General features: G+C 39.0%; 1 protein-coding gene and 1 long non-coding RNA gene across 4 annotated transcripts; both read left to right on the top strand.

The window, feature by feature from the left end:
- Positions 1–302: 302 nt before the first annotated feature.
- Positions 303–24,350, top strand: LOC122664511 (protein TSS). Of its 3 annotated transcripts, XM_043860356.1 has the most exons (26): positions 303–386; positions 484–545; positions 821–913; positions 2,205–2,277; positions 3,438–3,806; positions 4,139–4,206; positions 4,316–4,447; positions 7,674–7,715; positions 7,876–8,400; positions 8,535–8,689; positions 9,730–10,258; positions 10,348–10,410; positions 10,503–10,604; positions 15,650–15,967; positions 16,649–16,741; positions 16,866–16,967; positions 17,079–17,183; positions 17,396–17,529; positions 18,097–18,280; positions 19,279–19,410; positions 19,838–19,950; positions 20,542–20,632; positions 21,177–22,048; positions 22,085–23,563; positions 23,740–23,817; positions 24,097–24,350. In XM_043860356.1, exons 1-24 carry the CDS (start codon positions 326–328, stop codon positions 23,442–23,444), a joined length of 5,778 nt encoding a protein of 1,925 aa, XP_043716291.1. In that variant the 5' UTR covers positions 303–325; the 3' UTR covers positions 23,445–23,563; positions 23,740–23,817; positions 24,097–24,350. The 3 variants fall into 3 exon arrangements, with proteins under 3 accessions (XP_043716291.1, XP_043716290.1, XP_043716292.1); XM_043860355.1 differs by having other exon boundaries at positions 21,177–23,563; XM_043860357.1 differs by lacking the exons at positions 23,740–23,817; positions 24,097–24,350 and having other exon boundaries at positions 21,177–22,311; positions 22,352–22,428.
- Positions 24,351–25,921: 1,571 nt separating this feature from the next.
- LOC122664512 lies at positions 25,922–26,270 on the top strand. The gene is made up of 2 exons (XR_006333343.1): positions 25,922–26,057; positions 26,164–26,270. It is a non-coding gene; the product is annotated as an uncharacterized LOC122664512 (long non-coding RNA).
- The last annotated feature ends 625 nt before the right edge of the window (positions 26,271–26,895 follow it).

Below are 26,895 nucleotides of genomic sequence, written 5' to 3'. Positions count from 1 at the left end.
TATTGAGAGGTATAGAAATCGAGCTAAAGTCGCTTTCTCGTTCGGAGCTTTTAATGGTGGATTCAAATATTCGTTTGCTTCATTCCTTAATTTATTAAAGAGTTGCATAATCCCTTTTGTTCTTCATTCTTTCTGATAATTCCTCTTTTGTGTTCTACTGACTGCGCTGTCTCTTCAAAATGCATTATTGGTTCTTCTCATGAACTTGTAAAAAAAAAAGTGTTTTTTTTTACACTCAAAGAAATTCGATTCTTATAGAGTGAAGTACAATATTTATACTAGTGTTCCGTCGTCGAAGTGCAGCTCAATCGTGCGTGAGAAGAAAATGGCACCAAGAAGCAGTAAGGGAAAGACGAAGGGAGAGAAGAAGAGGAAAGAAGAGAAAGGTAAGAATAAACGATTCTTCAAACTTCTCCACCAAATAAATTTGGCTGAATTTTAATCTTTTCTTTTCTGTTTATCGGTGTTTGTGTGGTATGGCAGTTCTTCCAGTGGCTGTGGACATCACTGTGAAGCTCCCAGATGAGTCTCGTATTATCTTGAAGGTCAGTTTTTTTTGGCTTAGTTTACCTTGTTCCACAGAGCTTTGAACAGAGTTTCACTTCCAGTTGCAGTTTAATTTGATTTCTTGACAAAAATAAGTTAAGAGTTTTTACAGTTTGCTTCTCAACTATGTTCTTCTTCTTCTTATTTCCATTGAAACAGAGATAAAAATGTCTGGTTTTAATTGCAATTTGATTGGAATGTGAATTAAGATGTTGTTTGGATTAACCTAAAATTGGAAATACTGGGGATTTTTTATTTGGATTAAAACGAACAGGGAATATCAACGGACAGGATTATCGATGTTCGTCGGCTTTTGTCCGTGAATACAGTTACTTGCAATATTACCAATTTTTCGTTATCTCATGAGGTAAGGTTTGCTCTTCTCTGACCGCTTTGGGTCTTTTCATAGTTCATTTTTAGGTAATTTTTGTGGGGTTCTCAACATTAGCCTATCAGCTGTGGATGACGACATTGGCCCAGTTGGACATGCCGGTCCTTACTTACATCTCGGTATCGTTTCGGCATATCGATATGCCGGACCCTATACATAGTTGATATGGTTCGACCGATACGATACAGAAGTGATTCTTTAACGAATTTTTTTCCCTCTCAATTACACTGCTCGTACTTGCTGTCAAGTACATCTAATAGAGGGAGGTGGACCTCATGTGGACCCCACCTCGGGTAGTGTGTTCAGGCAAGGGGTAGGATAATCATTTCTGCCTCCTTGTTAGATATACTTGACATCAAATACGGGCAGTGTAATTGAAAGGATAAAGATCCCACTTTAACAATTTAGATAGATCAATCGTAGACATGTTTATATTCGATGGTCAGTTACTGGTCCATAGCCAACCTCATTTATTTGGGTTGTAAATGGGTTAATCAGACTATAACCGGGCCAATCGGGTTATCGGGTTATAAATGACTGGGCCATAAACGGATTGTTAAACTATATATGGGCTACAAAGGAATCAATTACTGGTGTTGATCGATCGTGGTCGGGCATCCATTGGGCTACAATAAAAAATCGAGAACGATCGGATCAGTCTCAAGTCCAAACACTATAGGCCATTTGCTAACTAGTCGATCTAATTACAGGTTTGATCGATTTAGTTCTTGTTGGGCCTATCATTGCAGGCCAGCTTTTACACCCCTATGCGCATCCTCAATATATTTAGAAAAACATGAACTTTGTCTAAGAGTGCATTGTGTCTTTCATATTTTCCTATGAAAGGTGGAAATGCTATGTCTGTTGATGTGGATCCAAATCCTCTACTGTCGAGCTGCCCAACAGGATCGTGCTGTCTAGACATGGTGAGATGTGCAATGATCGCCTTACCCCTACTCGAGCAAGGTGTTTGGGCAGGAGTGAGGTGATTATTACACGCTTCATTGTGTCTAGGGAGCACGGTCCTGTCGGGCAACTAGGCAGTAGAGAATCCAAATTGCTGTTGATGCTTCCACATGCTCTCCCATTGGCTCATGTACTAGGTAGGCCATGCTCTGAACAAAAAATGCATTCGTACCGAGATAATAATGACTCTCACGATTGATCTTGTCATCATAGTTTTATTATTTAATAATTATTTGGCGAGAAATTGAACACGTGGGAAAATACCGAAATATCCATTGATTTATCAGTTTGCTCCACACAGGTCCGAGGGCCACGATTGAAAGACACGGTGGACGTGGCTGCGCTAAAACCGTGCGTTCTAACATTAGTGGAAGGTAAGTTAAGGTGTTCTTTATAATTAATTCTTCGACCATTTTTTCAGACAATCCCCATAATTTATGGTAATTACATAAAGAGGCTTCCCTACTAATTGGGAAAAATTAATAATTTAATACCCTCTCGAGTCCCTGTCTTTACAGGTGCTGAAACCATTACTGAAACCGAACTCAGCTGTTTAGTTAGAATCGTGGTCTATTCAAAGAAGATTATTTAATTAAACGGTTTGATTTGGTTTTTAAATACTGAAACTGTTTAAATTATTTAAATTTTGATTTATATATTAATTAGGTTGCGTTTGTTATTCATTCTAGGTCAATTTTACAATCTCGAATGATTATTATTATTTGTTAAAAATGCGAAATCGACCTAGAATGCATTCCAATAATGTATGTCTAACACAACTTTAAATAGAGGTAAGAGATCACTACCTGGTTGCATGGTCCTTCTGTTGCACCAATGCAGAGCCAATGACAATGTGGTAAAAGCATCAATATGAATGAGAGTTTTTATTTCATAAGGGTTGGGGTTATAATTTTACGTATTCCTGTGTCTGATGTAGAGTCATGCAACAAGATATATATATATATATATATATATATATATATATATATATATTTAATTTATTAATAAACAATATTTTTTGAATCTTCAACATCCCCATAGCCCTACCTCAATGAAATAGTTTATGTTTTTCATAAAAATAATCATTTAAAATTCAAAAAGATGGAATGTGGATATAATTGTTCATGCATTTTTCCATGAGAATAGTAGAATATGTTTAATATGCTTATATTAAATAATAATTTTTTTTGATGAAATTATATTAAATAATAATTGTTATAATCCTTTTTCGAATGAGAATAATGGTTTTCCGATCCAGATTGGTATCAGATTGGTTTCGGCCTTTACCAATCCCGATTCAATTTTAATTTTATTATATGGAGCCGTTTAATAAACGATTTAAACGGTTTAATTTTGATTTTGGTTTGTACATTTGAGTATTGGACACCGTCAACCGAATTCAAACGTACAGTTTAACCAAAACCTCACCGTTTTACACCCGAGTGCCGGTCAAAGTTTCTGGTTCAGACGTTCGGTTTCAAACGATATCTCAGATCCTCAGTCTTGCTCTTGAATGTTGGATCTCATGGAACAGAGGACTACGACGAGGGTGGTGCGGTGGCGCACATTCGACGGCTGCTGGACATTGTGGCCTGTACGACCTGCTTCGGTCCTTCGGGGACTAAAGAGACAGCAGCAGTCGCCTCAGGAAAGGATTGCAGGTGCGAGGCCGGGAAGTGTGCAGGGGTTGGTGGTGGCCATGGCAATGGCCATGACAATAAGACGCCAAAGCAATCCACCAAATCCCAGACAAAGCCCTCTTCTCCGTCTCCGACTCTTACTTCTTCTTCTTCATCGAAAGATGTCTCCATTGACGGCGAGGGAGAGATCAGCGGTGCTTGCCCTAAGCTTGGTAGCTTCTACGAGTTCTTCTCGCTTTCCCATCTCACACCTCCGATTCAATGTAAGTATCACCTCTTCCTCCCAAGTTCTTTATTTTTAGGGCTCTACTCTTTACTTTCTCTCCTCTAGATTGTTAGTTGAGTTCAGTTTACACATTTGACCAATAAAAACTAGTTTTTGTTAAAATGGTAGCATGTTATAGTCTCAAAAGTGCCAAAGCGATAGGACAGGCAGTTACATTTTTTCCCCCAGTAACCAGTAGTTAATGACAGTTAAACGGGATAGACAATGGCCACAAGAGAGTGAGATTGTCAGAGCACTACTTCTGTTTGTATGGTGAGTAGTTACCATGTTGGAAAGTGACATGGAGTGAATATTGTGTGAATTTTGCAGTTATAAGGAGGGTGACAAGACAGCAGATCGACGAGATTCTACCATACAATCTTCTTTTCTCAATTGAAGTAGGATATACAACCTGAACCATCTTTTCCTTTTACCATGAGAGATTCTCTTTTTGTACCATTGCTCATTGATTGAGAGGCCTGAACGAGCTTCTGTGTTGATTTGCAGGTGAAGCTCTCCAATGGGAAGCTTGTTCTTGTTGAAGTTTGCAGCAAAGGATTCTATAGTGTAGGAAAACAGCGGCTTCTGAGCCACAGGCTAGTTGATTTGTTACGGCAGCTTAGTAGAGCCTTCAATAATGTTAGATCTCTCTCTCTCTCTCTCTCTATATATATATATATATATAGTTTATGAAGAATAGTATGTTAATTTATCTCTTTTGTGCGGGTGTGCGTCACTTTCTAAATTTTAAGGTCTGATAACTTGCGTTGCTAGATGTATTTTTCATGGCTTGGGGTGTGCCACAACTAGTTGCTACATCTATAACAAAGAGATTTCTTGGGTATCTGTTTGTAAAGATGTCCAAACTGCTGTTGGATGGTATCGGGTGTTTGGGAGATGATAATTTGTTGAGCATCATCTAATTTACTGGATACATGGTTGAATCAGGTGATTTCAGTGCATATTTCTATTTCAACTGACACTGGAGTCAAAATAACTATAGCAATTTTGGTAATCAACTAAAGCTAGATATAGGGATCAACATGGGATCAACTGTATGGGCCAAGTTGTCTTGGCATTGGCAGGGACCAATCCCAATTGACTCACCAATCCCCCTCTAAACTTGGTTGAAACAGGTTTGGGGGCCACTGTTGCATCTGAGGTTTTAAAAATCGGGATTGCATCGGGCCTAACGGCCGACCTGTACTGTTATTGTTGGTCAACGATCCAGCCAATCTATCTGATATCCATATCGATATGTGCAGGCCACTAATCCGAACTCCAACACCGCCTTAAATCCTTGGCTTGCCGAGTTTGGACTGATCCAGCTAAAACTCAGCCAAGTTGACTTGAGATTGTAGTGGGATTGGCAATGACTGATCCAATCCCTGAGTTGGACCCCTACTTCCTTGGACTAAAGTCATATAAAATTACACGATTTTGTTTTAAATCCCTGGAATACTCTAATTTCACCCATGGCTGAAGTCATGATCAAAATTCAATTTTCTGTTTGGACATTTTTTTAATTGTCCATAGGTATATAAATCTGCCAGAAATGAAGCTAAGAAGGTTGGGAATGCAAGGGCAAGGAAATATGATGACCTTTTTAACAATCTAAGGATTTAAAACCATATGGTCTTTATTGACCTAGAAAAACCTTATGATAGAGTCCCAAGAGAGCTAATCTGGCACATAGTTGAGAAGAGAAGGTTAATATGTGGACATAATTAAAGATATGTATGATGGCGTGATGACTAGTGTATGAACTGTAGGAGGTCAAAGTAGTGAGTTCCCAATTATGCTTGGGCTACATGAAGGATTAATCTTAAGCCCTTATTTGTTTGCGCTTATCATGAATGATTTAACTAGAGACACACAAGATGATATTTGTTGGTGTATGCTTTTTGCTAATGACATTGTGTTGGTGGATGAGACAAAAAGCAAAGATTAACGCCAAATTGGAGTTATGGAGATCTACCTTGGAATAAAAAAGGTCTTAAGATAAGTAGAACAAAGACGGAGTACATGGTGTGCAACTTTAGCCACACTATGATTGTTAATGAGGTGGTCAATATTGATGATAAAGAGATACCTCAAAGTAATTATTTTAGATATCTAGGCCCTATCGTAAATAAAGAAGGGGATATAGAGGATGATGTTTCTCAAAGAATTAAAATAGGATGGATAAAGTGGAGAGGTGCAACCGGCATACTGTGTGGTCGGCGTAGTCCTTTAAAATTCAAAGGAAAGTTTTATAGGACATATGACCGGCTATGATGTATGGTGTGGAATGTTGGGCAGTTAAGAAGTGGCATGTAGATAAACTAAGTGTGGTGGAGATGAGGATGTTGATATGGATGTGTGGCAAGACTAGGAAGGATAAAGTATGGAATGACCATATTAGAGCTGAGTTAGGAGTAGCCCTTATATATGAGAAGCTACAAGAGAGTTGTTTGAGGTGGCACGGTCATGTTCAACGGAGGCCTTGAGATGCACCAGTACGGAGCAGTGATTTGATTCAGATTGATGGATCTAAAAGAGCTAGGGACAGGCCTAAAATGACCCTAGGAGAAGTAGTGAGGAAAGACATGCATAGTTTGGGCCTTGTCTCAACTATGGCCTCAAATAGAGCTGATTGGAGGGCAACAATCCATGTAGCCTACCTCATTTAGGTGGAAGTGCTCTTTTCTTTTTACTATTATTTTATTTATTTTGTCTTTGCGAGGATCCATGTAGCTGACCCCATTTAGTTGGGATAAGGTTGAGTTGTTGTTGTATAGCTTTGAGAAGTCAGATCATCAGTGGGACTTAGGGATATATTTTTGTGGCCTTTGGACTAGTTACGGTCTTTCTTTGGTGCTTATAAACTATTGACACTACCGGTGTTAAGTGGTTTCGAGTGACTCTGAAATATCTAACCATATTGATAAAACTCTGAAACTAATTGTCAAGAGGAAAAGAGGATAAAAGAAAGAGAAGAGGACATTGTGCATTTGTGCTGCATAATATTACATGGCCCTGTCACCTATGTTTAAAGTGCAATCTTAAGTGACAATACGATTTGCTGATCAGTAACCATGGTATATTCTATTGGACATACCTCTTTCAGTCACTAAGTCTATTGAAGAAATGAAGTGTGGTAAAGATGTGAAGTATCACAAAATATTGCCCACTTCTGGTACCAAGTTGTGATATTTAGTCTTGTGATGCCTTTATGAGGAGTAAAAGGATCAGAAGAAGATGTGACATTTATCATTTGCTTTTTTATCATTTTCGTGTGCAAAAGTGTATATCTCTGTTTCATTTTTCCACGTAACAAAACCCTTCATGATTTCCATCTTTTATATAAAATTCTCAGAATAAAGGGCAGATGTGTTGGTCAAGAAGACAGATGATTTGCCTTAATGGTTCCAAAATGGCTTCCTACATCTAATGTTATTGGAAAAAAAAAGTAGAATTTACAAAGTATTGCTTACAGATTCCTGACAGCAGGCAGTGATGGTAATCACTTGGTGAAGTATCTTCTTAGTGAGGGTTACTGCAATGGTTCTCAGGAGATGAAATGGTGATGGTGTTGGCAGTCTCTATTGATAGGTGTAGAACATCTAAGTTACTTTCTTTTCACAACCAGAATGCTATTATTTTAATAATAGTAGGTATAGTTCATGTTGCTATCCTCCCTATTTTTGTTATACTTGTGAAGCATGTTTTAGACAAGCTATAGGTGTCAATGTTGTGTGTGATTCTTTGTAAGAAGTCGAGACTTGAGATTCAATGGTGAAATCATTTCTATCTGCTTTATGTTGCTTTTAAATCGAGCATCTACTGGAACTTCCATAAGTATATCTCATGGCTTATTTTTCAGGCCTATGATGATCTCATGAAAGCATTCTTGGAACGCAACAAGGTACGGAAATATATTGTATCCTTTTGGAGCGAAAACAGTTTAGGAGTGGAAATCTGGCATCTTAAATGATTGTATTTGTAAAGGGATTTTTTTTTTATTTGGTTTTAAGTTCTTTTTCCTATGTATTCCTGCTTTTGGTAAGAACTAATTTATTTTGCAGTTCGGAAATCTGCCTTATGGCTTCCGTGCCAACACATGGCTTGTTCCTCCTGTTGCAGCACAGTCGCCGTCAGTTTTTCCTTCCCTCCCAGTGGAGGATGAAATGTGGGGGGGCAATGGAGGTGGTTTAGGAAGAGATGGAAAAAGTGATTTGATCAGTTGGGCTCCTGAATTTTCATTTCTTGCATCTATGCCTTGCAAAACAGCGGAGGAGAGGCAGGTCCGGGATAGGAAAGTTTTCCTCCTTCACAGCCTCTTTGTAGATGTAGCAATTTTCAAAGCAATTTCAGCCATAACAAGGGTAATGGAAGAACTGGATCCAACCACTGTGGTTGGAAAAGATAATATTTGTTATAGTCAAAGAGTGGGGGACCTAAGCATCACTGTGAAGAAAGATGCTCTTGATGCTAGTTTGAAGGTAGAAACTAAGATTGATGGAAATGAAACAATAGGAGTGGACCTCAAGCGTCTGATTGAGAGAAACCTATTGAAGGGGATTACTGCAGATGAAAATACTGCAGCCCATGTAAGATAATTTCTAAATTAATGCTTCTGTTTTTCACTTTGACATGGTTTCAAGGATTTTTTTGATTGGGTTATTGTTAATATAAAAGTTGTCTATGTTGCGTGGTGAGTAAAAATGTATTCTATGAAGCGCAGGACATTGCCACTCTGGGTGTTGTCAACGTAAGATACTGCGGTTATATTGCAGTAGTGAAAGTTGACAAGATTGAGATTGGTGAAGTGGGTCCATTTCAAAGCATTGAAATCATTGATCAACTGGAAGGAGGCGCCAATGCCCTCAATATTAACAGGTTCTTGTCAGCACCTTCTACCTTTTGAAGAAATACTGTCAATCACTTTTATTTCTCTTTTGTATATTGTTACATAAGTAGAAAAAGGATACATAGCGCCTGTTAGTCTGTATGGACCGAGGATGTATTCTTCGCTGACTTTATTGCCTGAAGCTTCATTTCTTCTATCTGAAATGGAAATATCTAGATTAGTTGTGAAGAATTTGGTCACCTTTTGGGATTAAAGCAGCTCCTTCTTGGTGCCTTCGGCAGTACCTCACGTCCTTGCTACTGAGCGGAACGCTACCAAGATGTGAATCTATTATTAAGACTCTTTCGGGTAACATGTAAAGGCAATCTCAAACTTCCTTGTGTACGTGTGAATCACAAAGAGTATGCGCTGGGATGCTGATACAATTCACTGCAGAAAAATTCATGGCCGATGTCGGCTTAATCAAAGCTTGACTTTATTGAATTTATCTTGGTTAACTTCAATCTATTGCATTTTCTTGGCATATATAAGAGCGAAAGAACTTTTATGAATTGAAGATGATTAGGACGTCAGGAGCTTTATAGCAGGGGTTATCAATTATCAAAGTGGCTAGTTGATGTCTAGTTATGGACTTCCTGAAGTGAGGCATTAACTAGTGAAGGCCTAGGCAATGACTGCTTGGCAAGAAAATAATATGATTTATTCATAAATAAAGTGTTTGTATTACTTCTTATTGATAGCAGTAAAGACCACAATATGGACATATTATTCAAGACAGCAAACACTACACATGAGGCAATCACTCAATTCCCCAAAACACCTAAATTTGCTTTGGTGATTGCTTCAGTAAGACTGCTTAGAGTTCTCCTAGACTAGAACCACCAAATTGTGGCTGAATAATTATGCATGTCTGTCACGGCTGTGCATAATTCATAACTTGGATATCATCTATTTTTTCTCTTATTTTCCCCGTAAATTCACATTCCTTTATAGTCCAATGCACAATTTGAGCATCTGTAATTGGGGATTAATTCTGTCCATAATTAATTTATAAAGTTGTTGATTACAGTTTGAGGTTGCTTCTTCAGAAAGAGCCAACTTCAGAACAGAATAGAACATCACGTTCACAAAATTTGGAACTTGAAGAGCTCAATGCTGCCCAATCTTTTGTGAAGAGAGTGTTAGAGGACAGTGTTGCCAAACTTCAGGAAGAGGAAGTAGAAAGAGACATTTTTGTGAGATGGGAACTTGGAGCTTGCTGGATACAACATTTGCAAGATCAAAACAATGCAGAAAAGGATAAGAAACCATCCAGTGATAAGGCTAAAAGTGAAGCAAAGGTTAAGGGATTGGGGAAGCCCCTTAAGCTCCTTAAGAACCACAAGAAGAAATCAGATGAGAGCAAACAGAAGATGCAATCTGCGGATGGCAAAACTCCAGCGGAGGGTGCTTCTGCAGAAGCTGAAGATGCTCAGTTGGCCTCTGCAGAATCTCACGTTGAAAGCAAAGCTGATGAGAATGAGCTTGCATTGAAAGGGATTCTCTCTGGTTCAGCTTTTACACGGTTAAAAGAATCAGCAACCGGGCTTCATCGTAAGGTAACATTTCTTAGATTTTGTTAAGAGTATGCATGATCTTATTGGTTATATAAAAAAGTGTGTTCTGATCTCCAACATTTTATTTACAGTCTTTGCATGAACTAATTGAGATGTCTCAGAAATATTATGATGAAGTAGCTCTTCCGAAGCTGGTAACTACTGAAAACATTCTAAATTAGCTTTTTCCCCTGCATTTTATTTAATTGCTGCGATTTTCATTTCTGTCATACTTTGAGAATCACAGGTTGCAGACTTTGGCTCACTGGAACTTTCACCAGTCGATGGTCGGACTTTGACTGATTTTATGCATACTAGAGGTCTTCGGATGTGCTCACTGGGGAGTGTTGTTAGTTCCTTATCCTGAAACTTTAGCTTTCTATTTTTTTTAGTAATTATGCTTTTTTCCATATGCATATACATGCACTTGTAGCATGTATAGATCCATTTGTTTATATGTAAACCATCGATCTTTTTTTTCTTCTTCTCTCTCTCTCTCCAGAAAATCAGTCTGAAATTAAGGTCAGATAAACAATTTCAGTTTCATTGATAAGATAAAAGTTGTAGTACATATTCATATTCTGCAAAAGTAGATTGTACAAGTAATGGGGCTAGACTCACTAAACAGCAAGTATTATACCCAACTCACAAGAAGGACTGTGGACCAAGTATTACAGCAGTATAGGTAGCTTGATAACTACAGAATCAGGGCTTGAATTGATCTTAGATTCAGGCCACGTATGAGGGTATGGTAAGATTATATTGTCCTCAAATAAGATGGTAATACAATGGTTGGATTAGTAGTTACAGCATCAGGGAAAGCAGAATAGAAACTATAGAACTCAGATTTAGCAACTATTGAGATCTCACAACCTGCTGAACAGATTGGCAAATACTTTGGAACTAATTTAGGGTCTGGTATCAAAGGTAGTAAACCTCCAAATATCACAGTGGTACAATCCGGGGTTCGGAAACCCTATTCGGATCACTATGGGCCCACCCAAGCAATAGAAAACAAAACAGTAAATATTTGCAGTTTAAAAGAGAGTGTCAGGTTTTTAATTAATGGAAGTCAAGCTAACAATTGGATAACAGGTGAATGGAATAGCATGTAAGATGAGGGAGGGCATTCTTTGAACGACAACAACAACAACAACAACAAACTCAGTCTTATCCCAACTTAATGGGATCGGCTACATGGATCCAAACAAAACAAAGTAGGGAAATAAAAAGATGGATGGGGAATGAGATGAGAAATGAAAAAAGGGAAAATGCCAAATGAAAGATGTAAGTAAGAGGAACGAGGCACAGCCCAGCAAGTCAGGAGAATCTCAGCTAAATGGGGTTTGCAACATGGACCCTTGCCTTCCAATAGTCTCTATCGGAGGTCATACTTGGAACAAGATCTAGACTATGTCCTTCCTCACAACTTCTCCTATGGTCATTTTAGGCCTGCCCCTAGCTCTTTTAATTCCTTCAATCGGGATCATGTCACTCCTTACTAGGGCGTCCCGAGGCCTACGTTGAACATGACCATACCACCTCAAACGACTCTCTCGGAGTTTGTCATTGATCGGGGCAACACCCAAGTCCACTTTAATACGCTCATTCCTTACTTTATCCTTCCTAGTTTTTCCACGCATCCATCTTAACATCCTCATCTCTGTTACACATAGCTTCTCAATATGACACTTCTTAGCTGCCCAACATTCTGCTCCATACAGCATAGTCGGTTATACGACAATCCTATAGAACTTTCCTTTAAGCTTTAAAGGAATACGCCAGTCACATAGTACTCCAGATGCTCATCTACACTTCATCCATCCTACTTTAGTTCTCTGTGAAACATCATCTGTAATGTCACCTTCCTTATTTATGATTGACCCAAATATCTAAAATAGTCACTTTGCGGTATCTCTCTTTCCCCAATTCGCACCATGTCAGTATCCATCATAGTATAACTAAAATTATACGTCATATGCTTCGTCTTCGATTTACTAATCTTAAAGCCTCTTGTTTCCAAGGTTGATCTCCATAGCTCTAACTTAGTATTAATCCCTGCCTTTGTCTCATCCACCAAAACGATATCATCGGCGAAGAGCATACACCACGGGACCTCGTCTTGAATGCTCTTGGTTAGGTCGTCCATGATAAGTGCAAATAGATACGGACTTAAAGCTGATCCCTGATGTGACCCAATCGTAGTTGGGAATTCTTTGCCTTGACCTCCCACAGATCTCACACTAATCACTACACCCTCATACGTATCTTTTATTACATCTGCATATTTTCTTGACAACCCTCTCTTCACTAGAACATGCCGGATTAAATCTCTAGGGAAATAAGACTTAAAAGTAATAACCAGATAAAGGGGAAGGCAAGGTAGAAATAAGGGTTTAAAAGGTTTTCAATTAATAAATGGGAAGACAAATCGTCTTCAACTTCTAACCTGCGATTTGAGCAGTAGAGGAGAAGTCCTTACAATGAAGATAACTCAAACGATAGAAGCTCAAAGGGTCTGAAGTTCTGCAATTCGAATCTTCAGTCATAAACCTGTTGAACCCAACTGGCAGCAAAGGCAAATATTTCGCCTGAAGATAAGCACAACTTCCTTAAAGTTTTCTGACGGTAGAACAAATACCAGAATTGGTATCAGGTTGGATAATACACCTGAGAGGAGGATTTGGGGGTCAATACTCTTTTGGGTCACCCTAGATTGATAATCCAACTCTAGAAATTTTAGGTTAGATTGACTCCCACTGGAGAGTTTGAAACAGTTCTTTAAGGACTGATATTACCACCACAGATGCAGAACAAGGGTGGATGGACGGTAAAGAAGAAGTAATATAATAGGGAGAAAGGAAATAAATATAAGAAGGAAAGGATGAATAACATAAGAGATCAGGACTGTACCTGAGATTGGGAAGAGATTGAAGGGAGAATAATTGGGGAAGGAGAACCTAACCTGGGAGGAAGAAGTAACCATCAGACACTGGTTTCGCACTCTCACAGGAACCACATTCATGCCAATAAACCTTTTCATTCTATTGTTTCAAATCTCCGTCTCTAATTGGTGGATTACATCTTATAAATAAAGAGGAAATCCCCTCCCTAATTGGTAACTTAGTATACTAGGAAAGAAAAGAGACTTCTAAACAATCCCTACGTAACCTACTACATAATGGAACAAAAAGAAATAACAAATAAAATCCCTGCAAGCTGAATAAGAAACTACCAAACATCTGCTAGCTCTTGCCAGACCAGAAAACTGGTTTAGGACCGGTTCTTGGTTTGGGCCTCCAAAGTGGATCATGTCTGTCCAGCCAGGCCATAGCCCAAGGTTTAAAGTATCGGTATCGGGTATCGTATTGGAAGGGTGATTTTAAGAGACGTATCGTACACTACAAATACGCACGGAAATGGTCAAGATACACATGGAAGTACACTTTTGGAGCAAAAAAAGTGTATTTCCATGTGTATCTTGACCATTTTTCAGAAAACCTACCTTTTTTCTGTGAAATCTCCTTCAATCTCTGATCTCAGCTTGTTGGATGCTGCAAAGGATGGTGTTTTAGCACTCCTTGATTCATTTTTGAGTGTAGATTAGAAGCCCCAACTCCAAAAGTGTTAAAAAACTTGGTTAAATGGAAGATTTCAGACTCTCGATTGAGAGTTTCCCTTCTTTTTCACTCCAGAATTTGTGTTGTATCGAGTCTGTGACTCAGAATGGCTTTTTTATTGTTTGTATCGATTGTATCGGTATGTATCGAGCCATATCGGCCGATACATACCGATACATATTAAAGCAACCCATAGAACCCTTTACTTGACGTATTGATGGTATCGATATGTATCAGTCGTAATGGCCCACATCGGCTGATACAGTTCGATACCATCCGAGACAGTCCATTTTTTTTTTTATAAAAAAGAGACGTATCGGTATTAGGTATTGTATCAGTGCTGACCGATACCGATATGCATAGGTCGATACGATACATACTGATACTTTAAACCATGCCATAGCCTCTACATCACACAGCCAACTAATGGCTAGATTGATAGATATGATCAAAGGTATGAAATTAGTTACTAGGGACAGATTTAGTAACTTACTAACTTGTAGCAGATCCAGCCATTAGATGAGGCTGAGATTAAGGTTGATGGAAGGTCTCCAACAGAGAATGAAACCTTCAAAAAACCACTTGAACCTGATGGATAGAATAGCGAATATGTGGGAGAGATAGGCTGCTGCAATGGAGCATCAACAAAAAAGTGCGACAGGACAGGGAAGATGTAGAATGGCCTTCATTTGATCTTAGCCCACTGTCGACAATACTTCAACTCCTTAAGACATCAGGTAATAGCACAGCTTCAGGAGGTCTAGTCTGCTTTACAGAGGCCGAGGTTTCAGTAGAAATAAATAGAAAAAGAGGGGGAGGAGGATGAGAGAAGGGAAAAGAATGGGGGATATGTCCAAGGCCTCTCACCTATGTGGCCTTCGTCAGTATATCACTAATCACAATGCCATCTCACCACTCACTGTTTCTCACAGCAACTAAGGTACAAAAGCCAAGCTTTCTTTATTCATTAAATCATGGAGTGTCGGCACTAAGGTCCTTACAATATATCGAGGGTTTTAGTAACAACACGCACAAAAATAGTAAGTGAGAAAAAGAGGCCCACGCATGTTAGTGGCTCCCTTGTAAGAAACTGAAGGGAATAGAAAGATACAAGTAATAGCTAAGTAGTAACTACTAAATACCCAAATTAGTAACTAGGTTTACCAATTAGAAACTACTAAGCAAATCCCCCCACTATTCTGGTTCTTAGTGAACCAGTAACACCCGACCAAGGCTGATTTGATATGAACCAAATAGGTTCAGTTGAAGAACCATAGGCCTAAGTATGGGCCTGATTCTTCTTAATGCTACAAGTATACTGTTTGTTGTAGTGCTTATCTACATCAACAAGTCCTGAAATTCCAACTAACTACATAATTTTTAGATGAATGATAAGAGTTATCATGCTGTTATAAAATAATGAACTCCGCAAACTATTTTCAAATTTTACAAACATGCAGAAGTATATTATCCAAAGTTATCAAATTTTTTATTGGTAGTTTGAAGTGAATCCTGCAACTTTCTATTATTTTATTATACAGATAGATATTGCCATTTTTATGTCATGGACAGTCAATTCAAGTGTGTCTGGGGGGTGGGGATTAATTATTTCACACCGAGTCATTCCCTACCAATATTCTATGAGTTGTTTTATGTGTCAGTTTCTCAAACTAAACCTTGGTACTCACTTCTAGGTCTGCAGTGAATGCACAAAAATTTTCATTTACTGCATTTGGATTCACACTTAATTGCTTCTCTCTTGTTCATCGATCAGGTTAAGCTGTCAGAAAATTTATCACATGTGCAGTCACTCTGTGTGCATGAGATGATAGTAAGAGCATTCAAGCATATTCTGCAGGCTGTGATTGCTGCTGTCATCAATATTGAGGACATGGCTGCATCAATAGCTGCCGCACTAAACCTAATGCTTGGGGTCCCAGAAAATGGTGAATCCCATTGCTCGTGTAGTGTGCATGCCCTTGTGTGGAGGTGGCTGGAGGTTTTCCTGATGAAGAGATACAAATGGGATATCAGCAACTTAAACTACCGAGATGTCAGGAAGTTTGCCATCCTACGAGGCGTATGCCATAAGGTAATTGATAGTAGGATTCTGATTTCAAAGCTTTTCCAATGATCGGCTTTCTAGTAACCCCAAAAAAATCCGTTTAGATTCGACAAGTACAGTTGGGTTGGAGTCTGCCACAGCCACACAAATTTTCTTGTATATGAAAAATTCCTGTAGATTGTAAAATATTACACATTTACTGTAACACCATCTAATGCAGAGTAGGAGGATGAAAGGCTGTCCTGTTTGACTGTGTTGTCCGCATCGAATGCATCCATATTGGGTGGATTTCCATTCAATTGACACTACCCAGAAGGATTGATTTTATGATGACATTTGGCCAACCCTTGGTATTATTTTTTATGACTGCGCATATGTATACGATATGTTCAAATTATGTCCAGAAGATTTCTTTGTCAATCAATTAAGTGTTGGCTTTCAACCACTGTGGATGTCTGTCATGAGAAGCACATATGGCATCTTATTTTGCCTGTCTTGAGTGCTCTAGATATGTCTTAATTAGATTTGTGAAACTTTAAAGCCTTGGTAAAATATTGTTTGTCGCCCATCTACGGGAACAAAATTGGGGGAATTTCAGCATTTGTTGGCAGAAACACTTGGTTTGTTTGGAGTGTCTCAACTCTCATGCAATATGGATCCTTTATTTAGCCATTGGAAATTGAACATTATGCTTTTAATTCTTTGCAGGTGGGTATTGAACTAGCTCCCAGGGATTTTGATATGGACTCTGCAAACCCTTTCAGGAAAGTGGACATTATTAGCTTGGTACCAGTGCATAAGGTGATGAACAACACAGTTCTGCTTCTTTGAATAATGAAATAAATCCTTCATAGTGTGAAACCAAACCCTGAAGTGATTGAATGGGTCAATATCCGTACTTATTTGTCTTTTCATCTCATTGCAGCAAGTTGCTTGCTCATCTGCAGATGGGCGGCAACTTCTGGAGTCTTCAAAAACTGCTCTAGACAAGGGGAAGCTTGAAGATGCTGTTAGCCATGGGACAAAGGTAAAGTTTCCAAAACCTACTCTTAGTGATTATTGAAGCAAATATTGGTGTTTCAGCAAAAGAAACATATGATACTAGCATCTAACCAGTTATACGTTTTGTGGGATTCAGGCTCTAGCAAAGCTAGTAGCAGTTTGTGGACCCTACCATCGGATGACAGCGGGAGCCTACAGTCTTCTGGCTGTTGTTCTCTATCATACTGGAGACTTCAATCAGGTTTACTCTTAACTCTTTCTCCTTTATGAAATTGTGACATTTCCTGTAAATGCACCAAAGCGGTTCTATGTCTTTTATCTATTTGGTAGAAAATGGTAGCCCCCTCACCCCCCCCCCCCGCCCGCCCCCGGTAAGCATTAAAAGTGATCTTTGTCTCACATGAACATGATCTGAATTTTGATTTCATTTTGAAAAAATTGTCCCATTGTCAGGCCACCATTTATCAACAAAAAGCTCTGGATATCAATGAGAGGGAGCTAGGACTTGATCACCCTGATACAATGAAAAGTTATGGGGATCTTGCAGTATTCTATTACAGGCTTCAGCACACAGAGTTGGCTCTCAAGTATGTTTTGTTCCTGTTTCTTTATAATACTATCGTTTGGTTAATGCTCTTCATATATGATACGAGTCCTATCTGGGATCAAATGCATTGGTCTTTTGTTGCTGGCATACATCAACAAGGGCCGGATCTTACTACTATCTGCTTCATTGTTTTTGGTTATGTAATCTCTTTTCATTTTCTGTGCATGTGCATAGCCAAAACAATGAGTAGTTTCATAGGCTGAATCATTTGATTGGTCAATTCTTTAGTTTATTTTGAACGATGCTGTAGGTGGCCCTCAATTGTCTACCTTACAAATATGGTTTTCATATTAAGATATTGGAGTAGTCAGGAAACTAATGGAAATAGTGGCACTGTAAAATATCAAGAAGCTGTTTGATAATGAAGATTAACTTTATCCAGCCATTCTAAATTAACCTTAACATAGTTGGTATCATTTAAGTCTGAGATTAGTTTCCAATCCTGCTCCATTCTTCCATCATAAATAATCATGAAATATCTCTCCACTATAGTACCCATTATTTTGGTTCTCATAGCTATTGATTCTTATTATCTTCTGCTGATCAGGTATGTAAAGCGTGCACTCTATCTTTTACATCTTACTTGTGGCGCATCTCATCCAAACACTGCTGCTACATACATTAACGTTGCAATGATGGAGGAAGGACTTGGAAACGTCCATGTTGCCCTTAGATATCTTCACAAAGCTCTGAAGTGTAATAAAAGATTACTGGGCCCAGATCATATCCAGGTCCCTTTTTTTTTAGATCTATTTCATGTCTCCCATTCTTAAAGACATCATCACAGTGCATTGTTCCTCTATACGGGCAGCATACAAGCTGGGAGCATAGACCCATTGTTTTGATAAGTCATAACTAGAGATCTACACTGAAACTTTAGCTGCCCTGATAAATGTAATACCAATGCAAATTATGCATTTCATCTCAGCAGTCCCAAAAATGCGAACATACCATGTTAATCATCCTACCTAGTCTACAAAGGTTCCCAACTGACAAGTTGGGTAGCAACTGAAGAAGGAAAAATGCTAACAAAACGTCCATTTAGATGGTCCGTCTTGAATCTTGATAAGCTTCTCAGAGCGGTCCAGCTTTTTGAGCCACATGGACAGTTAGTTTTGGTCAGTTGACCATTGGATTTGTTTTTCGTCATATGGATTATCCATGTGTCAAATTTCATACTCAAATTCGATCAAATACCCACCCATGGATGTCCATGCGTCCTTGTATTTTTTCAGTCATCTATGTATGTACATATGCACCCTCTCATAGTCCATAGATTCCCAAAGCTTTATTCTGCCACTTGACGAAGTACGTTTGGGCTGAAACTTGACACATAGGCAGGGGACATTTGGGCTAACTGTTCCCAAAAATTGAATCCCATTCGATCTGCCACGTGGCAGATATTTGGGCTGTCTTGACTCTCGAGAAGCTTATCAGAACGGTCCTGGATAACTTTGTCCTCTAAAAGATATAACCTTGCTTAAATGTCCCTTCATTGTTCGTGGGGATGTGAACCATGCTTGTGATCGAAACCTTATGGCTTTCCCAATATTTATGCATTTAAATATTTTTATTGGAAAATGTTTTATTCTGCTCATTGTTTCACATCTTTTTATCTATTCAAAATATTTATGACCTCTAAGGAACTTCTAGATTAGGTTCAGAAAATTTCCAACAAATTCTCTTCATCCTTTGAGAGGCAAATTTTTTCTGTTGTCAACTGATCCAGACTGCAGCAAGTTACCATGCAATAGCTATTGCACTCTCATTAATGGAAGCATACCCCTTGAGTATTCAGCATGAGCAGACAACCTTGCAAATTCTCCGAGCCAAGCTGGGGCCAGATGATCTGCGTACTCAGGTATCTTATATATTCTATGGTATCCACTATTGAGAATTATTTTTACTCCTAAAGACTAAAATCCATGGTGATTTTCCTGGATGTCCAATTGGATAGCCACGCTATGTAGATCTCTTGACCCCAACCATGACCAATTGATATCATCCATACCACACATTGGAAATAAGTCAAGAAATTTTTTTTGGTGCAAAGGATCACAATACAGGGGATAATTAAGATTATCTCATCTCTGTGAATTTTAATGTGGAATCTGCTTATGATTTCATTAATGAATGCCACATGACAGCACAAAGCCAGAAGTTCTTCCTCCCTTTGGCGAGATGGGAGTGGGGGATGGGGGAACTGATCTTTCTAGTAGTAAAATCCACTTTTTACATTTTTACTATCCAGACAATAGATGTGTAAAGCATTGTTGCCAAATTTTCAGGATGCTGCAGCTTGGCTTGAGTACTTTGAGTCTAAGGCTTTTGAACAGCAAGAAGCTGCCCGAAATGGAACCCGTAAGCCTGATACATCCATTGCTAGCAAAGGCCACTTAAGGTAATATGTGTTAATGTTGTTGCTTGCACTGATGATCCTATGTTATTGATCAGTTTTAAAAGATCAATAGATGATGTGTCGCTATTTCTGTAAATTTTTGCTCCTTCTGAGCATATTACTATTAATCTAGATATTTGGTTATGTATTTCATATTTTGATATGAATGAATGCTATACTTTCTAGTTATATTTCAAGAACGGGCAATCTGAATAAACTGAACTTACTACCTCTGCCATAAGTCCAATAGCAAACTTTGCAGCTTTGAGATTCAACAATCCTAGAAAGGGGCTACAGGTAAAATTGAATGATTAACCATCTGATGCTTGGATTCCAGGTTGCTTGTCATGGCTTGGTAAAATAATGCAATGGATCAGTTGGTTAGCATCATGAATCTAGTTCTGATTTTTCCTTGGAGATGTCCTTGTAGGATGGCATGAAACATAGGGTCACTATCTCTACCCTCGTGCATGTCATGGCACTGGCAACCAGTCTTATTTCTGACCCATATGATTACCATTGGTAACATTCTTGTAGGTCTTGTATGGTATGAAGTCCTAGTGACCCATGAATGTAATTTGTTTTACATGACAGTGTGTCAGATTTGCTTGATTACATCAATCCTAATCAAGATGCCAAAGGAAGAGATGCTGATGCAGTGAAGAGGAAAGGCCTTAGCACAAAGGTATGGCAAATTTCTTCATGGTTTAAACTGTTTTCAGGCTGTCATCCAGCTATTGGGATGAATGATGGAGACAAGTAAGTTTCTTCACTATTAGTTGGTGATCTTTGTTGAATTGTCCTAAGGTGTCTTTGGTCAATGCCCACTTCATGATGATCCACTAATCAAACAAACATCAGTACACAATCAGGCGATCAGCAATAGGTGTTAGGTTGTATGAGGACACCTGTTTTTCACGTGCTTTCTCCTCCGATTTTGATTTATCGTGAATGTGATAAGATATAAATTCAAGCTTCATGTTTGTTTCATGTTAGAGCTAGTTCTTTCACTTTGCTTTTTGGATTTTGGAGTTCTCTGAATTCTTATTGGAAACATTCTAGCATAACTGAAATTTAGTGAAAGTCACTCTGGGGCTTGTCCAAGTACAGTCAGCCTGGAAAAGCATTTCTGTTGGATTGATGATATATTTGTATCCTTTCTTGAGATTTTTAAACAGATTTATTGGAACCATAGACTTTAAATGAATGCTTCAAATCCTCATTTGCAGGTTAAGGAAATATCCTCCCAAAATTTTAGCTTTTCAAGTTCTGGAGAATATCTAAAAGATTCACACACAACAAATTCGGACGAGGAGAAACAGGTCCCTGAACCTAGAAATGATGAAAAAGAGAGTCAGGAAAGCATTCCACCAATTCAGTCAGAGCAGACTGTGGCAGAAGAAATTGTAGAGGAGAAGCACAAGAATGTCAATGAAGCACAAACAGAAGCAAATGCTGAGGGAGAAGACGGATGGCAACCTGTCCAAAGGCCACGATCATCTGGCTCATACAATCAACGTTTAAGACAGAGAAGAACAAATGTTGGCAGGGTATATAATTATCAGAAGAAGGATGTAGTTGCTGAAACAGATCAATTTAGAGCGAAGAACACTTATCAGAACAGCCGGTATTACATACTAAAGAAACGAACCATTACTCCTGGGAGCTACATAGATTATCATCCTGCAAAGAGCAACACTCCAGCTACTAAATTTGGTCGGAAAATAGTCAAAGCTGTAACATACAGGGTTAAATCAGTGCCTTCGTCTGCCAAAGCTGAAATAGCAGATAATTCTTTGAATGGAGGTGGAGTATCCAATCCTATTCTTGAACCTGGACCCTCTTCTGCACCAAATGAAGTCACATCAGTTCAACAGAGCAATTCAGTAGTTAATCATGGCAAGTCTCCTTCTTACAAGGAAGTAGCACTTGCCCCACCAGGCACCATTGCTAAGATGCAAGTCATTAAGTCCCAAAATGATCTTCCAGGTAATGATGAGCTGGATGTTGGAAAACATGAAGAGGAAGAAAATAAACCGCAGGAAAAGGTGGTACCCTTGGCATTCGAGGTAGAAAAAACCATGGAAGAGAAGACTGAGAGTTGCGTCCCAGAAACCATGGAAGAGAAGACTGAGAGTTGCATCCCAGAAACTGTGATCCACTTAAACGATGAAATTAAAATTGTTGAGAGGCAAGAAGAAACAAAACAAGAGGATGAAATGAGAGATAAAACTTCTAAGAGTGTATATCCAGTTACGGAAGTGTATGCATTAGCCATCATTGAGGATCGTGGACTGTTACATGAGAGCAACCAAACTGACAATAGTGCAAGTTCCAGCAATGAAAACATCCAAACTGATAAAAGTGCAACTTCCAGCAATGCCTGCATTCAAACTGATAATAGTGCAAGTCTCAGCGATGCACTAAAGGAAGATCCTTGTGAAAAGGCTACATCTAGCATTGTTGAGCCTGGGGATAGTTCTAGCTCTGCAGTTCAAGGAGAGGATCTGAAGGGGAAACTCTCGACTACAAATTCTGGTGATACACAAGACATCCCCAACAAGAAGTTGTCTGCATCAGCAGTCCCATTCAACCCTTCTCCAGCTGTTGTCTGTGGACCACCAGTGGCCATGAACATGAATCTTGCCTCCGTTGCTGGTGCTGTACCAGCTGTCGCTCCTTGGCCAGTGAACATGACCATTCACCCTGTGCGCCCCACTGTCCTCCCAACAGTGACTCACATGTGCTCGTCACCTCACCACCCATACCCTTCACCCCCTCGAACCCCAAACATTATACACCCTGTGCCATTTATTTACCCTCCTTATACTCAACCGCAAGCAGTTCCAACCAGCACCTTTCCCATGACTAGCAGCCCATTTCATCCTAATCACATTGCATGGCAATGTAATATGAACCCAAATGCATCAGATTTTGTTCCTGGCATTGTGTGGCCTGGTTGTCATCCAATGGAAATTTCTGTCTTGCCACCTGTTGTTGAGCCAATTGCTGACCCTGTGTTGGAGCCAAAAATGCAATCCAATAATCTTGAGGCAATGATTTCAGCTTCAACTCTACCAATCGATAGCGGGGAAGAGGATGAAGCCAACAAAAACATGGGTAATCTAGCAAGCGAGGTCCAAGAGAGTGGGGGCAAAGTAGCTGAAAATGGATTGGAAAATAAGCAAGAAAATGACAACTCAAGATCTTGTAGAGGTGAAACAGATAAAAGTGAACCAACTGATGGCAGCGATCTAAATGAGAAGTCAGAAGACAGTGTTGAGAAAGACGTGTCAAGACACAGTCAAAGGATTGATGGAGAGGGAAGCTTCAGCATTTTAATTAGGGGACGTAGAAACCGAAAACAGACACTGCGAATGCCTCTAAGTTTGCTCAATAGGCCATATGGATCACAGTCCTTCAAAGTCATTTATAATAGAGTAGTCAGAGGGAGTGAAACTCCCAAATCTAGTATCATCTCTTCTAGTGAAGGTTGACTACTAGAAAGTTGATTCCTTTATTTTATCCTCAATACAAGATACTGGAGTATATGGTTCGTACTGGTTTGGTTCTCGCATGATATCGTACCTTGGCCAAGCATGGGGAATGAATACAGGTTAGTTCCCCCAATTGAAGTAACTCGTCGGTTGTGTCAACATGGTTCTCAGTATTCATGGTCTTAGAACCACTTGAGCGGGCAATCATGTGTTGTTGAAACCTTGTTAAAAAACTGGCGAGATTGAGAACCAAATTTTTTCTTCTACTGACACTCTCAAAAACCCAATGATGCAGATGCCGACAGCAGTGAGCTGATCCCTGTTCCACGAATATGTACTGTTGAAGAAGCAAAAGGCTTTTCTGTTTAAACAGGTTTGTATGCTATCTCCTATTTTTAATTTTCTTGCTGGATCAACAAAAACAACATTAAGATTAAAAAAGTCGAAGTCTGGGCATCATTTTTCTCCCAGTAGGCCACCCGGACCATTCACAGCTCCATTAGCCCAAGCGAGTGATTGGTTTATTCGGCAGTTGGTTTATTTGAAGTCCTGTCATTTTTTTCCTTCTTTCAAGTAATGAAAAATGGGAATATTATCTTGCTTTTAGCCATAGATTATCTCAGGCTGATTGGTGCATTATTCTGTTGTGCAGGCTTACACTAATCTGTTTTGAATTTTGGAGAGATGTCTTAGGGCAAGAGCTTTTCGTTTCCGTAGGACTTGTTAAATGACTGATTCTTGATTTAATTTTTTATGAAATTGAATTGGGTTTATCAGCAGGTAATTGTCTTTTTCATCATATAAAACAAGACCTGCTTCATATTGTTTATTTAGTGCAAAATTGTTGCCAAAACAAATAATGACAATTTTGAAATGTTCAAATTAATGATTAACTGTTTATCAGAAGATCACCTATATTTAGTTCTTATTCATAATTGTTGCTCACTGTATGATCTGGCTTGATTTGGGCACCAGAAAGCTGGGATAAAGATGGAAGAGGGAATATGCTACTCTTTTCTTCCTTCCTTTATTGTGGAAAAATATAATAAGATAAGATGTAATTATGATGTCGTAACATGAGCATTTTCTTTACTATTTATATCTCCTACAAGACAAAGAGAAGAAGGGCCACCCCCTATTATAGGATGAAGGGCGAGGTCAAAAACCCTTTTTAAAAAAATGGCAGAACATCCAGGTTTGGCACTGTTGCTAAGTTCGGACACTCAGGTGTTGAAAACAGAGGAAAACCAAGGTTGCATTTTGTTTATATTTTTGTTTTTTGAAGTAGGCAACCTCTTACTCTTGGGTGCAGTCTCCCAATTCGTAAATGAGAAAGTTTCTTATCCTGAAAGGTTCACCCACAAATCTAAGGTCAGTATTGTTCTCCCTCTATGTTAAAAGTCCAAAATGCTTTTCATTGTTTTCCGACACCCATAAATCTAAGGTCATCATTACTTTTATATATTGAAGGTCCAAAATACCTTTCATTGTTCGCCCGACACTTGTTAAAGCAGAATGATGGCCGTCAAGAATTCCTTCATCGTGGCTTAAGGAAAAACTAAGTCCATTTGTAAAGTCGCTCTTTAATTTTTACATATGATTTGCTTATGTGGTTATTGGTGAGGCTATTATATTTATAGGGAAATGATGCTGAGCATACATGAAATGACCTTGCTACCCTCTTATATATAAAATCGTCATACCTCATGGAAAATTATCACCTCCAGTTTGCTGACCGGCCCAGTTCCCCAGTTCCTCTAATAGGGGGATGGTGGACCCCACCCGGGCAGGGTGTTTGGGCATGGATAGAGAGGTCATTTCAGCCCCTTTTGTTAGAAGAACTGGGGAATTGGGCCAGTCAGCAAACTGGAGGTGATAAAGATCCCATACCTCATTGGTGAGGCGGCTAGTCTACTCCGGTAGGTATAGAATTTCATTATTTTTGAGGAAATGATCCATTAAAATGTAGTAAAAATCCAAAGAGATATATGAGATGGACTTTTTCGTTACTTGGCTGTTTTTGTGGGATTACGTGTTGTGTCCAGTTCAGTCTGGTCGTAGTTGGCGGTTGGAAGTGGAAGAGATGATCGGAATCCCAAAATGAAAAGGGTGTCCTGCGTTGGCCTAGTAGAAAGCCAATTAAGTCACCCTAAAGAATCGGGATTTGGTCGCCGGTCGTTTCCGTTATATTCGGCCACGGCTGCCTAACGACCCCGCAGTTTTCTCTATCTTCTTCTTTCTTAGTCATGCATGCTCTGCTGATCTCGTAACTGATTTTGGTATTTCTACATTTCTGTTGCCCCCACCAAACCTTCGATTCAGTGCTCCGTTCCTTCCCCACCTCCTCCCTGTATCAGTTATTCGCTTCTTTTGCTTTCCTTTTCGTTTTCGTGCGTTCCCTTATCAAGGAGAATATTCTTATACGAAGAGTTGGAATTTGTGGCGTTCAAGGATTTCCACAAGGGTATTTTGTTCTTTCTCTTTAAAGGTGCAGAAGAAGCGAAATCTGATCTATTAGTTGTAAGGAGTTCTTCCTGTTTGATGATTCAGACTTCTGAGATGGGCTGGTCCCCTAGATCGGCTACTAATGCTTATCTTGACACCGTCAAGCTGGTATGCTTCTTGAATTGCTGTGCTTTCCTTCTTCTCTCCTCTGTATTGCTTTATTCATGGACTTGGTTGTTAGGCTGGAATGAAATGGTTTCATGATTATATGCAGATGGTGTTTGAAGAAATGGATCATTTCCACCCATTCTTCACCATATATCATTTCTGCATTTTTCATAACCTAACCACCCACGAATTCAGATGAGCCCATTCAGTTTTTTTTTTTTTTTAAATATGAAAAGGATTAATTAGTCTTGGAGTGCAATGTCGTAACATCTCTTATGAGATATCCCCATTACTGTAGAAGACCTCTCTACCTTGCAAGATGATCAATCGCTTGGTTTACACTTTTCCTTTTTTCCTTCTTCTCAATTCCATTTTTTTTTTATTTTTGTATGGAAGTTTTAGCATCTCATCCCTTTCTGAAATTCTGATATTTGACTTGATGATGCGCTCAGCATTAAAATACTGAACCTTTCCGAGTGGAATTTGTTATCCCTGTGTCTGTTTTGATATTCCTTTCTTTAACCCTGTTTTTTCCTTTGTGGGGTTTTGATTGTTGGTGCTTGGTACTGGCAGATCGATGCCATGTTGTGTTTCCAATTTCTACGGTGTTAAATGTTTATTGTTTTTTCACTATATACTTCCTTTTAATTGCCGAGGATTTATTTAAGACTGATTTTGTTTTTGGTTTTTGTGGGGTGCTGTTTTAGTTGAATTAATGTCTGGAATCCATTTTAATTTCATGGTTATGGTGCAATATGTTAAAACCTGGTTTGGTGGAGGCACTGCCTTGGTTGGGGTGCGTTATTTACTTCTGCATTTTGGGAGATTGAATCAAGCA

This window comes from Telopea speciosissima, chromosome 6 (assembly GCF_018873765.1).
Source record: "Telopea speciosissima isolate NSW1024214 ecotype Mountain lineage chromosome 6, Tspe_v1, whole genome shotgun sequence".
NCBI classification, from domain to species: Eukaryota; Viridiplantae; Streptophyta; class Magnoliopsida; order Proteales; family Proteaceae; genus Telopea; species Telopea speciosissima.
This window is presented reverse-complemented; position numbering and strand designations above follow the sequence as displayed.

What these genes read in the sequence shown, in the direction of transcription:
- LOC122664511 (XM_043860355.1), top strand. Translation starts at nt 326, where the DNA reads ATGGCACCAAGAAGCAGTAAGGGAAAGACGAAGGGAGAGAAGAAGAGG. An exon ending in GAAGAGGAAAGAAGAGAAAG is followed by an intron (nt 387 to 483) that starts GTAAGAATAAAC and finishes GTGGTATGGCAG; the next exon opens with TTCTTCCAGTGGCTGTGGAC. An exon ending in AGTCTCGTATTATCTTGAAG is followed by an intron (nt 546 to 820) that starts GTCAGTTTTTTT and finishes TAAAACGAACAG; the next exon opens with GGAATATCAACGGACAGGAT.